At 42.0% G+C, this 14,745-nt stretch overlaps 1 protein-coding gene across 1 annotated transcript in view; it reads left to right on the forward strand.

The window, feature by feature from the left end:
* LOC124606322 (transcription factor SOX-10-like) overlaps nt 1–14,745 on the forward strand; it is a 65,519-nt gene that overhangs the window by 44,947 nt on the left and 5,827 nt on the right. The window contains exon 3 of the mRNA XM_047138305.1: nt 10,017–10,104. Coding sequence (XP_046994261.1) covers nt 10,017–10,104 — 88 coding nt within the window. The remainder of the gene's footprint in view (nt 1–10,016; nt 10,105–14,745) is intronic.

The raw sequence follows: 14,745 nt of genomic DNA on the forward strand, positions 1-14,745 counted from the left end.
TGATTACCTTAAAAGTTGGCTTTTATCATTCTTCCATTAATATAATCTCATTTGCTCAATATCTTTCCTCAAAACATATTATTGCAAAATCTTTTCTAAATAATGACGTCTCCACTACACAGAGTCCAGCTCCATCCTTTTCAAACGAAGTACATTCCCAGACTGTCCACCACACTCTTCTATTGCTTCACTACACGATATTTCGGCGATCCATCTGGCCGCCATCTTCAGGTGCAATCGCTGAGTACACCTAGGAATCACACACTCTGCTTTTGCTACTCTCTGACAAAGCAAAGTTAACCTCTTTGACTAACATCTCTGGTCTCGAAGACAGTCTTCTTACAAAGAGTACGATTACATCGATTTTACAGAGGTTGAGTACATTTATCAAATTCGCACACATTTATGGCCAAAACATCATGAAAATCGTCATGGGAAAAAGGACAGAGCCCTTTCAGTTGTTAATACAAACAAATGTGCTGAAGTGATAAACGGATGCTTCGTTATATTTCCTTTCGAATTCTTTCCTAATATTGTACTGCGTCACATACAATTCAGCTCCTCATGCAAAAATGGATGAATTAATCATCTGAATTGAAACCGTCGTAAAATGGAAATAATATGTTTCTGGACACGGGTTCCTATTTCAGATATTATGTGCTCACTCCCCTCTACAAGCCCTAGAAGTTTGTAACGGAATTTCCGAACACACTGTATGAAGAACATGGTACAAAACAAAAATGTATCATATAATGTGTATTCACAGTATACAGTATATGGCACAACGTCCTGATATGAATGACACCTCTTTCACGATACACCGTGCCCATAAATTACGCTTTAAAACACGCGTTTTTAAGAGTACATACATTTCATGTTCACCCCATCTCCAAGTGTTTACATTTATTTACCCGTCGTGACAATTGTTTCTTTACTTATGATATTTTACGAGAGCGTGCTGAAAACGAATGCCTCCGATTTTTTTATATGATAACCCTTAAAGCTTTTAAAATAAAACAATCGTTATTAACAGTTTACATCTTTATGTTTCATGTTTACATATTTATTTCTCAACATATTCACCCTGGCGACGAATTCATTTCTCCCAACGAGAGACCAGTTTGTTGATGCCGTCACTGTAGAACGTTTTGACTTTCTTGATGGAGCTAGAACTTCACCTCTGCATGCATTCCTTCAAAAAAAATGGTTCAAATGGCTCTGAGCACTATGGGACTCAACTGCTGTGGTCATAAGTCCCCTAGAACTTAGAACTACTTAAACCTAACTAACCTAAGGACGGCACACAACACCCAGCCATCACGAGGCAGAGAAAATCCCTGACCCCGCCGGGAATCGAACCCGGGAACCCGGGCGTGGGAAGCGAGAACGCTACCGCACGACCACGAGATGCGGGCATGCATTCCTTCATCACTATCAAAGTGAAGTCCTCGCAGGTGTTCTTAAGTTTTGGAAACAGATGAAAATTAGATGGGCCAAGTGAACGATGCCAGTGAACCGAGGACGTCGGATTGTTACAGATGTCGCCGCGCTCATGTGTGGTTTGGCATTGTCACGCAGAAAGAGACGGCGCTCCGTGTGTTGCAGCACGCTGTTTCTCACGCAGCTTTGTTACACACCGCCATGTTACACCATACAATTCGCAGCCCTCTACTGGCAGGGGGCTGGAAGTATGTTAACACGATGAATAAGAATGTAGAATGTTAATACCGTTTGTTTTATTGAAGAAGCTTTAAGAGTTTTCATATAAGAAATTCGGAGGCATTACTTTTCAGCGAGCCCTCACAAAAGCTGTCTGAAAAACATCCGCTGCAAAATTCTGCAACGCTGTTAGTAAAGAAACAATGTTCACGACACGTAAATTAATGCAAACATCTGAAGATGGGAAGCCAAGCATCTTGAAATATCATAATCGAAAAATAAAAGCCTGTAATAACAAATGTTTGCAGACGATTCATTGTAAATCACCTGTTCTTCCAACAGTTGCATTGTTGTAATAAGTTCGCAACGGACAAGAATTGTTTACTAATGTTAATACGAGAAGGAATGGAAAAACGAAATACGGCAGTGAGATAGCCAGGCCCAGTCGACAAGTAGACATTCGGGTGTTTGTGGTTACGAACAAACTAAATTTGAAACACTGTTAGCAAGTATTTTTTAAATACTAATCCAAAAATAATTCTGATGGCTGATCGCATGTGCAGCGGCTGTTTCTGTAGCACTAATGAAGCCATCATGAGCTTAGCATATATGTGCTGCATTATACAGAAGGCAAGCTGCAAAAAATGCGAACAACAGAACGGCGAATTTTCAAACCGATAATGCTTGCCCCATCGTGCTCGCTATGTATAGGTAATGTTGATAATATTTTGGCCGGCATCAATACTGTTCGTTAATATTACTAGTATTGACAATTCAATAACGCTCACTCTCAGACGGTCATTTTATTAACGCATTGGCAGTAATATTCAACATGTGAGGGCCCCTTAATTGTCGTGTGACATTTCTACCATACTTCTCTCCGCGGAGCTGTTTCCCCCGCTCTCAGTAAGCGCATTAAGTACAAGGGCCGTAACTTCACACTCTAGACTGGAAACGTGTTTCTCCTTGTCGTTCAAATCTAGCGGCCGCAAAATAGCATTGCGCATGGACGAAGTAAGCAAAACTTTCATTCGTCTGCGGCGTTGAGTTGTAAACCCGAGGCGAGTCAAGCGTCGACGGAAATATCCGAAAAGGCGAACAGGGAGGAGAGCAATGCTGGCGCCTCTGCCTCTTTTCCACGAATATTTTCCGTGGCCAGTTGGGAAATTTTGTAGTGACAAATAATTGGTTAGACAAATAACTTAATACGTTGCCTCTGTAGAGCACTCTGGAATTAATTTTGTTGACTTTTATCACAAAACACTAGAAAATTTTAATGTTGACATTAGTCCACCTGCTCTGGTCAGGGCCATATCCATATTACTGAAGTTATTTGTAGTGGTTTATCTGAGATATTCCATGGCAGCATCTACTGATCCTAAGAAAGCCAACTTTTCAGTAACAGTTATGACATACTTGTTCAAAATGTATTGCTAAACTGCAGGCAGCTGATACCATTGTGTTATGATGACGACGAGCGAATCGTCGCCAATTTGAATGACTGGTGGCCAGTGCTAAATAGAAACATACAAATCTCATATACAGCAGATTCCTCAGTGAAGTCGATAAGGAGCTGGCTGCATGATCCGAGTCTACAACGACTAACATAATTAGAAGTCGTTGGTAAAAAATAATATATTGTACTTAACTGGTGGTGTAGGAGTCTTCATAGTCAGGAGGAATATAATTACAAACAGAGAGCTATAGAGGCATCATATAGGCCATACTTTAACTAAGCGCCTTGTTAGAGGTTGCTTCCTATCAGCTGAAGGTTGTACTACTTTCATACATGACGTCCTGAGCAAGAATGGCCGAGCGCACCCTAGATACTTGTTGCAAGCCGCGGAGCGGCGCCAGTCTCGACTCGCGGGTCCAGCTAAACTAGTACCGACCGCGGTCGATAATTGCAACCCCTAACAAGTGTGGTATCGAACGTTGATACGACACATTGTATTAATACCCTTAATGCTATCCGCTCATCTTCATCTTTGGTTCTGCCAGTCACATTCTTTACTACATCCTATGCTGACATTATTTAGTTACCAGATTTAACTACGTTTTTCTCCAAACGCATTTGCTTTGCTGCCTAAGTTACTGTATTCAATATACTGGATACAGTATTGGTTTCGTAACGTAATTTTGTTCGTTAAATATTTCTATAAATATATTGTCAGTGGCTGTTTTTGAGCAATTGGCTACTCTAGTTGAGACGTTTACGCCAGGAATTAAGTTGAATGACTATGTTACCACATGTATTAATTAACAACTGGAATAATTTTTAGAAAAATTTATATCAAAATCACTATCGATCACTACTTCTTTGTTTTTACTGTTAAATGGGTCAATAGAGCCTCAAGGTGATTTATAAACAGATTAAAATTACCTGCGGGTTCTCGGTATACACTCGCTACTGTAAAGGATTTGTTACGCAATTCTGCTTCTGTTACGCATATTTCCATATGCTGCCACAATCAAAATTTATGAATGTCTTTTTTCTTAAATTTATGACTTTTTCTGAAGTATCTGCCAACGCCTCCTTTCTCCATTTCTGCTCTACAAAAATGGAGAAAGAAGGTGTTAACCATATAGCTCAGAATAAGTCATAAAGTTCTGCTCTATAGAAATATGATGCTAACCTAATTCCTGTAACGTTCGGAGAGGCAGATTATGTCAATTCAGTTTCAATACTCCAATTCAAGAATGCAAAAAAAGTAGATCGTTCATGCCACTTCGAATATTCTGAAGCAATACAGATAACTGGCATTTCTCACTGTCTGAGGTATTGTTCAAAATGTGTGTGAAATCTTATGGGACTTAACTGCTAAGGTCATCAGTCCCTAAGCTTACACACTACTTAACCTAAATTATCCCAAGGACAATCACACACACACACCCATGCCCGAGGGAGGACTCGAACCTCCGCCGTCTGAGGTATTATTGGAGGGAAATGAAATTCCTAATGATTGCGGAAACATCTTTTTGTAGCGATGCAGTTGCTAGAATATGCTGTTCAGTTTCTTTCCCCAACAGAAGATTTGCTTAAATCCAAACCTCTCAGAATATTTGGTTTCATTCTGTCTCCATAGTCCTTTGGCGAAATGTTTACACAGTTTAAATTCTCTATTGCCTATCCTAGAGCAGAACTAGGTTTAAAAGTATTGGTGACTTGATATTCTGATCCTAGTTCATCCTCTAAATGCTGTCCAACTCCTCTAGCGTGAGAATTACCTAACAACAAAACTTTCTCTTTTCTGTCTTCCTTATATCCTTTGTTGTGTCCTGTCTACACCCAGACCACCTTTAGACTCATTCGTTTCTAACAGAAGCAACAGGTCAAACTTACTTTCACATGTTCACTGCAAAGCTGCCAGAGGAAATCCTATAACTATTCCTTCTATTATTTGTTCCCACTTCTCATCTGTTTCTTTGCCCTTCTCCTTCTTTAACTAGACCTTTCAGAGTCTTTTCTAACGCGTCCTGAATGGCAGCAACTTTCTCCCCCTTTTCCACTATCTTCCTGTCTCCAGTATATATGTTGTAAAGCCACTGAAGACCTTCATTAACTTTCCCAATTTTCACGATGCAACAGTCACTCAGATGGAAGAAAATACTATAGAATTTATCACGCCATACCCTGGAACTACCAACCCTGCGCCAACTTACGCACTTTTCATTCATGGTTTTACAATAATTCGGTAAGAAGAAATTGAATAAATTACTAAGAAACAATAAAATAGGTTGATAAAAATCTGGCCTATATACAACTGTATGTAAACAAACCACTTGAGCAAGTATTCTGAACCAGAGTAATTGAAATTTACACTATTTTCCAGAAAAGTGAACTAAGTAACGAAGGGATAAACTTTAATCAAATTTCTGCAGGCAAAAAAAAAAAAAAAAGAAAAGTAAGCGTGACTGCCTATATTTGCTGCACCAAAACATAAACAAAAGTAAGACTACAAGGTATCATTATGATCTTCTCGTCCTTTCTGGAATAATATGTAAATAAAAGCGAAACCTTTAATAGGACTCTTAATACATTCACTAATACACACAGCTAGATGTGTTAAGTTGACTGACTCTAGTTGTGACTCACTGATATTATGTCCCAGGATACAACGTTTTTTCGTTTTGTGAGCGGCAATTTCGCATTTCTGAACATTTAAAACAAAATTCCAATCTTTTCACCGCTTTGAAGTCTTATCAAATTCTGACTGAATATTTTTGCAGTATCTGCAGTATTATAGGTAACTACATTATCTGCAAAAGGTGTGAGGTCACTGTTAATGTTTTATGCAAGGTCATTAATATACAACATGAACAACTATACCCAGATGTGAGCCATTCAATAACATCATTATTTCAACGAAACAGTTACTATATTTCCTGTATAAGAATGTTCCAGTCTAATGTAATTGGCTCGCCTAGAGTACAGGATATACGACTGTACAGCTGACAGACACTGTGCCAACTGTGGTAGTGGTAAGTTCCTATGGTACCAAACTGCTGAGGTCATCGGTCCCTAAGCTTACACACAACTTAATCTAACTTAATCTAAGTTACGCTAAGGACAACGCACACACCAATACCCGAGGAAGGACTTGAACCTCCGACGGGGGGAGGCGTGCGAACCGTGGCAAGGCGCCTAAGACCGCGTGGCTACCCCGCGCGGCTTCGCCAACTGTGAGGTACCTCACTGTATGGCACCGCCTCAGAGCTAGTAAAATTCAAAGAGTGCTCGGTAAACCCATGGTAATTAACTGGTCTTCACAGCCAAAGCTCATTGTATCAAATGATCCGTGCGACGTTAATATTTAATGACAATTTTTAGCATGTGTAACCTCCCTGTTACTAATCGGCCTCTCCTGCTTGCGATATAAAATATGACCGTGGATCGCGTGTACGCCTAATGGATTTTTTCTAATTGTATAAGGCTATCTTTCCCGAAGAAGCGATACCGATAAGTAGGAAGAAAGTGTACAACCGACCCTTCTCATGGAAAGTCTACTAAAAATAAAAGTAATTAAACCGAACAGGGCTATAATTTGGAAAATGAAAGTTATTTTGTGCATTCACTCACGAACAACACTGGACAGAAATAGGCACCACTGATCATGAATCCAAAAGTTACACTAATGAACGAAAAGGAACTAACTAATGGTCGCCAGCACACTAGGGCAATTTACATCCAAAATCTTGTACAAGATGATCGGAAAGAAAAACATGTATTGTTAAACACTGACGTGATAACTAAAGGTTGCCACGTTTCTTTTTTTCTTTTTTTTTTGCCACTAATTTTAAGTGAGTATGTAATGATAAAGAAAACTGAAAAGTCACTCTTACGTTATGTTTGGCATTAAATTTTGAAAAAGGCAATGGAATAATAATTTGCAAATATGCAGTTAAACTGTATGAGTACTAAACTTCGTTACATGAACAATGACTTTCAGTGACCTCAGCATAAAGTCATCAAAGAAATTTATAAAAAAAGCAAACAATTTTTACTTTGCCGTTAATTTTTTTGCAAATTGGATTTCATATTATTGTCTGAACAACTGAGCCTTTTTTACTGACTTGGACAGAATTAAATACTAGAATACGTACGGTACCAAACCAAACAGCCATGTGCTCCAAGCTATATGTAAAATAAATAAAACTTCCGCACTCTTAATTTGTGCATTTATTTAGATTTGGATTTTTTCCAGTGATTGATTCTCAAACTTGAAAAATGAAATTGCTTTACTTTAGTCATATACTGAAGCCTCTGTTGTACAACAGTTAATTGATGGTAGACTGAGGCTAAAATTCTTAAAAGAGAAATTATTCATTAATGAAGTGGCTGTACTATTCAGTTTGTTTCTTATGACACTCAGTCAGCATATTAGGAAAAAAAGGAACAAGGATCCTGCTTGGTAACGTCTGGAGGCAATGAGGACACAATTGTCCTGAGTTTAACTGATTGTTATTTAAATAAATCTTATCAATCAAACCACATTCAGTTGTGCTACTGCGTTAGCCGTTAATACTTTCTATCAATGAACAGTCTTAGCCGGCCGCGGTGGCTGAGCAGTTCTAGGCGCTTCAGTCCGGAACCGCGCGACTGCTATGGTCGCAGGTTCGAATCCTGCCTCGGGCATGGATGTGTGTGATGTCCTTAGGTTAGTTAGGTTTAAGTAGTTCTAAGTTCTAGAAGACTGATGACCTCCGATGTTAAGTCCCGTAGTGCTCAGAGCCATTTGAACCATTTTTGAACAGTCATACTTCAGTGCTGTGCATACGACGAAACTGTGTTGCTGGAACTGCTGCTGTTGTTGAAGACGGTAGCATGTTGTGGAGCCACGGCTAATTGTAGGAACGGGCAATCGTAATTAATATAACCTCTTCCGCCCGTCCACTGTCCGTACTCCTGCACTAGACATCTGGCCGGCGCGCGTACATGATGCCTCCCGATAATGGTACTCTCTACTGCGAGAGCGTTAACACCACACTTCCGCACACTACAAGTGCTGGATACCGTCTCCCTCTCTCTCCGCGCGCTCTGCGCAACAACTCCCTACCCAAAGATTTTACAGCGCATAAGCACTGCTATTATCGTTGCCAGTGGATGCAAATAATAATTCCTTTGGCTTTTTCCCAGAGCTTATAAGCACAGTAAAACACCGATAAATACAATGAAATGTCAACAGACTTCTACCTAAATTACACATACAGTGAAGCAATGTCCTTACTTACTAAAAGAAAGCATTTAAATTACAAATATTTACATACAATTAAAAAAAAGTTATATATCGGTAGTAGGTGCCATGCATCCTATATTTTCGGTGTTACACATGTTTTTTTAATAATCTGGTGACACCTATCGTCATACGATATTCGTTGTTTGGTGTTGCAAGATGAAGATAAAACTCTTAAAGACTAGAAGCAGACGCCACATAATAGCAGCAAGATTCTAGCACTAATAATATGCTAATTATTTAATAATTTTCCTCGAAATCACCAGTGTTATGCTATCATGCAACAAAATTGATACCCTCTCTACTGAAGCAACCCTTGACGATGTACAGGATGCCGCATGTTCTACACATCTCAGTACCAGTGAACAATGCCGTTATCTGTGACCAGACCCACACATTCACACTGTCCAGTTACATTAATGTGACCAACTGTCAAGTCTGAGTAACCACCTCTTCAGCGTGGACTTCTGCGAGACGTGAAAGAACGAGAGTCATGTGGTTCTGTAAAATATTAAGAGGGATGTGGAGCCATGCCGACTCCAGTGAGCATCCTCCAGTCGAGGAGATCCGGCGCGAGCAGTCCGGTCGAGGTGGTCCCGTAGAGTCTTGATTGGGTTTAAAACTGGGGAGTTTGATGGCCATGGGAATAGAGTAAACTCATCTTGGTGCTCTTCCAACCACGCACGTACTCTGCAATACGTTGCGTTGTCCTCCTGGTAGATGCCATTGTGCCGAGGAAAAATAAACTTCATGCAGGGGTGGACATGGCATACAAGTTGATCAATTGTGCCTTCCAGAATGAGGAGATCGCCCAGGGGATGCCACTAAAACATTTTACAGACCACAACGGCCTGGACCCTACCGACGATTGTTGCAGGGTGTTCGCTTTCAGAAGTTTCACGCCGATGGAACATCTGACCGATGGAACATAAAACTTGATTCATCAGAAAAAGGCCACCTGTCGCCACTCGGACTTCCTGTTGAGGTATTGGCGTGCAAATTCCAGCCCTCGTCGCGGACGAGCAGCAGTCAGCATGAGTGCATGGGGTCAGCCACCTGCTGGAGAGACGAATACGCTGCAACCTTAGTTGCAAGGGTTGAGGAGACACTGCTGGTAGCCCCGTGGTTCATGTGGGCGGTCAGTTACTCAACAGCTGCACGTCTAATCACCCGACGCATCTCTGCAGTCGTCGTCCATCCCTGTCATCTGTGGTCAGTGATGCACCATAGTTGCCTCGTTGCCGGTTTAGGATAGCGCTGTTCTGCCATGCGTGGTATACTTTAACAAGATGGAAACGCGAATAGTTTACAAGCTTAGCCATTCGGAAACGCTACCACCCTTGGCCCGAAAGCCAATGATTATGCTCTTTTGGGCGTCGGGTAAATATCACCGTTTTTGCATCACGACAGCAAGTGTATCGCTTTCCACGTCCCCCCAACACGATTTACAGACCCTCCACTGCTTGTGTTGCCATCTACCGTCTGGTTATCCCACGTTGACGTCGAATACAGGCCGTGATTACCTTGATGTGACTGGACCGCTTAATACCTAACAGATGGTTATGAATACGTACAGTGTGCTTGTCTTTGTGTGTGGTTAAACGTGTTCCTCCTGTGCCGCAGGATTCTGAGTGAGGAGGAGAAACAGCCCTTCATCGAGGAGGCAGAGAGGCTCCGAAACGCCCACAAGAAGGACCACCCCGAGTACAAGGTGAGCGCCAGCAGCTACTCACTCTTCTGTGAGTCGCGTCCATCGTTAGTCCTTATCTCTTGGTACTAGCTAAGTGTCGCCAGAAGTGAAAGTTATGGTTGGCTGCAGTATGGAAATTGGTGGAGGAAGTGAGGTGAGTGTGTCCGACGCCCTCAGAGGCTGCAGTCCTTAGGCCCTAGTACACATTAGCAAGCAGGATAACGTTAAAGCGGCGAAGCTCAGCTCTTCGTGGTTACTCAATCACTGTAAAAGGAATGGATGCCGTATCGTGTCCACCGATTAAAAGAAAGTAACAATGGTCAATAACGGCTAGTGTGTTACCAAATTTGCTTGGTAGTTACTAAGAGAGACATTCGAAACATCAACGGATGAAGTCCCACAATTTGTACGAATACGCGTCTTCAGAGTAGGGTTTTAAATACACGGTGGTTAAACTTTCGCTGCTTGAGTCATTGTAAACGGAAACTGTTTATCGTACGGGTACCAAACTTTAAAGGACTGTTTGCTGCAGGATTTGCGTTGTTAGTAGTGCTAAGTGTCGTAGTTTGGCGACGGGCGCCGGTACAGGTACGGTGTGGTAAAGTTGAAGCACAAGCATCATTGTACAATGCAGTTACAGACGGTCGGCATGGATCTGGACATGGTGAACGGGGCCTTAAATACGTAAAGCTGTTTTATCAAAACGGTAATAGTTCTACTCCTCTTCGCGGGCATCGAAGCGTTAAAGAAATACTGGGAGACCTCTCTCTACACTGGGGTTGAAGAACATGATTCGGAAATTCGAAGTATCTGTCGTTTTGGAAATGTTTCCAGAGAGAAGTCAACGGCCAATCGTGCCACAGATTGTTGAAGAAGTTACTGTTGCCACGGATGAGAAAGCTGGATGCAATGTGCGATCTTCAAGCAGTGCACGAGATGTGTCACGTCTGCTGAACATTCAATGATCCACCGTTCGAAAACTGCTGCGAACAACTGTGAAATGATATCAGTAGTGCTGTTCCAGACTGTCGTGCAGATTGAGCAACGTTTGTAACCTGGAACATAAACATGGGATGCAATTAAGAAATGTTGTCCTCTCATGCGAAAATTAAAGTGTGTTTCTTTCCATGGTTTACTCGTTATTTTTCTTCCGCATGTCCTTAAAAATGTTTCCATAAAATTTCATTGTGACTCTATCACTCATTTTCATGGGGACCCTCTCCAGCAGCTAAAGATTAATTATAACCACCCTGTAGAAGCAAAAGGAAAAGGATGATGAAAAATGAAAACTCCTAAAATATGTGCAGAGCTCTAAAACAGGGGAGTAACCGCGATGATTCAAACCACCGAGCGGTGGACTAAGTTTAAACAACGTAATGAGCGTGGTAATAGTGGTCCAGTAATAATCCATACGACTTTCTGTAAGAGCGATTTCGATTTCAGGTGTCGTACTCAGTCAGTAAACATTCTAGACGTTGCAGAACAGAGTCGACGAACGTAAGTCGCATAACGACTATTTTTATACAAGGAACCGCTATGAACTTGCAAGGGATTGGAGGCTCCTTCCAAAGAATTGCCAGGCTCTTTGTAGGTGATGTGTAGCTGTTCATCAGGGTTGGTGCCGGTGCTCCATGGAAAATACACATGCTCATCGTACGTGTTCTAAATGGCAGAAGCATTCACCGCTTACCAGGAAGGGTTAACAGAACAGATGGAGTAACAGGATCCAGCGAAGAGCGGCACTGATTTAAATATATAGGCTTCAGCAGCTTTTTTCAGTTTCATAAAATTCTCCTGTGAGCACTGTCGCATCATCATATAAAATACTAAAAACGCTAAAAATCATTTTATAAGATGACACGGCAGTATACCCAAAAGAATTTTAACGAGAAGAGTGGCGCGTTTCGTCACGAGAGCGCGTCCTCAGCTCGTGGTCTAGTAGCTAGCGTTGCTGCCTCTGGATCACGGGGTCCCGGGTTCGATTTCCGGCCGTGTTGGGAATTTTCTATGCTTGGGGACTGGGTTTTTGTACTCGTCATTTCATCGTAATCATCATCATTTTTTACTGTGGCTAGATTGGACTGTGTAAAAAAATTGGAGTGTATAAAAATTGGGACTTTGTACGTGTACTGATGACCGCGCAGTTCAACACCCCCCAAACCAAACATCATCATCTTCGTCGCGGGAGCGCACAGCAGCGCGAGAGCGTTACGGAGCTGCGCAGTAAAGCCACTGACACGCACTACAAAAGAGGTGTTCCATATCATATAGAGATGTACAGTTGAAAATTCGATAGCGTAAATTCCAAGAAGAGCCGCGCAACATATCACGTCATCGCAAGTACGTTTCACAAAATGAACTCGATGATAAAATAAGAGACACTGGGGCTCATATGGAGGTTTATTGACAGTCGTTCTTCGCACTCGCGCTTTGGAAATGGAGCAGAGGAGAGGAGGAAATGAGTGTGGTAAGCGAAGCACCCTCCATCACACGTCGTAAGATGGTTTCAGGAGTATATATGTAAACACAGATTCATGACTGGATTGCTTCATGAGCAGGCATTGCTGACTGCATTTCGAAGGGCTACAATTTTTACACGTAGAGTGTCAGTTTGAGTCACCAGGAAACGTTTCTTAGAAAATGGTATACGAAAAAGGATGCCATCGTCAAACATTCCTTGCAAATCATTCCTCTCCAGCTCGCCCCGAAGGTGTAAGCAAAAGACATTACTGGAGTGATACGGCCGGCCGAAGTGGCCGTGCGGTTAAAGGCGCTGCAGTCTGGAACCGCAAGACCGCTACGGTCGCAGGTTCGAATCCTGCCTCGGGCATGGATGTTTGTGATGTCCTTAGGTTAGTTAGGTTTAACTAGTTCTAAATTCTAGGGGACTAATGACCTCAGCAGTTGAGTCTCATAGTGCTCAGAGCCATTTTTTTGGAATGATACGTAGCGTTTTCTTGTGATGAGAGAACATCTGCTTTATTATCATTAATTGTTGTTTGCGAGTGCAGTGTCAAAAAGGAGAGCGGAAGCTATAGTAGTGTGCGAACCAAAGACGTGCGAGAGCAACAGAGGATATCTCGTGTGTCACATCATAGCCTGTTATGACCATAACACACTCCTTGCACATCGTCCTAACCATCTCTTGGCGTTCCTGCTATGCCAGGAAGATATAGTGTTCCACGTGTACCGGCATGACAACACTTGTGTCCAATCTTCTCTCGTTACCCAGCACGTTCTCATTCTGGCCAGCACTTTCACCAGACCTGCCTCCCGTTGAGCACGTGTGAAACAAGATGGAAGGACTTACGTTCCAGTCTTCATTAACGGCAATATCTCTTGGCCATTTGTGACAATAGATGAGTAACGTGGAACGCTATCTCCCAAGATGACATCGGTCGACTTTAGGGCCGTCTAAATGTAGGAATGCATAAGGACACTTGGCAAATAATTAATCATCCCTAGGAGATATCACGCCAATAGCTTGCAAAGCCACCTCTAGCCATGGTAATGGTCTCATTTCGGCGAAGAAGTAATACCATGATTTTCTACAGCTAAGCCACATCCAGGTGCAACGCCCCGTTGGTAAATAAACACCGCAGACTTACCGAACTGCAGTGATGTTGTTTGCTACGTTTCATCCACTGACCCAGAGAGTCCCAGAAAATTTCTATGGCTTTAAGAGGTTCGTCAAATCAGGAACGCATGCGTGCAGCCCCGTGAAGACGGTTGCTGTCATATTGAAAGACGGGAGTAGAAGAAAGGGCGACACCTGGTTACCGAGAATGTTGAAATAAGCATCCTGGTTCATGTTCATAATAACCTGAATGAGTCCGCCCAAGTCATGGCACCAGACACCAAAGAATCGCCTCCAGCTTGAAATACACGCTCCACGCACTGCGGTTTATATGCCTCACTGGGTCGTTGGTGAATTCGACGCCTGTCGTCATTTGAAAAACTGGGGGAATCGCGACTCGTTGGACCACACTAGACGCCTTCTGTCAGCTGCAGTCCATTTTCTGTGCTGTTTGGCTCTTGTAAGAAGGTGATTAATACTTTGATGGGTTTAGTAGTTAGTTAAGGCTATAAGCAATAAGAACATTTTCCCATAGGTGAACGAGGCTGTTATTATGACCATATAAAGAGTGACACTTGAAGAATCAACACCTCGAAGCAATCATCTCACGTTAGTCTACAACTGGTAAATCCGGGATAGATAGATACCTGTCACTTTCGTTCTCTGCAAAACTAAGTACAAGGAACAATATTGTACAAAAGCTATGTAGCACCACATGGGACTCATCGGTATCTACTTTACGAACAACCGCTTAATTTAGTAGCAGAATACTGCTGCCCCATCGGGCTTAATAACCCGCTATAGCAAGTAAATAGACACCGAAGTAATTCAAACAGCGAGAATGATTTCGGACACGGTTGAGGGGGTACCTACATTCTGATCATCAGTCCTAATTCAAATATCTCCAGCACCAGACTTCCTACAGAATTCAGAAAACTTCAGAACAATTAATATCTTCCTCTTAATTCGATCTCTGATTACATAAACATTAAACGACTCCGCTCTAGAAAATCATTATTTGCGGAAGTTGTCTGCTTAGAAAATAACAACTTTTAAAGTTTGCGATACCGGAAGAAAGCCTGGAA

The sequence above is a fragment of the Schistocerca americana genome, chromosome 3 (assembly GCF_021461395.2).
Source record: "Schistocerca americana isolate TAMUIC-IGC-003095 chromosome 3, iqSchAmer2.1, whole genome shotgun sequence".
NCBI lineage: Eukaryota > Metazoa > Arthropoda > Insecta > Orthoptera > Acrididae > Schistocerca > Schistocerca americana.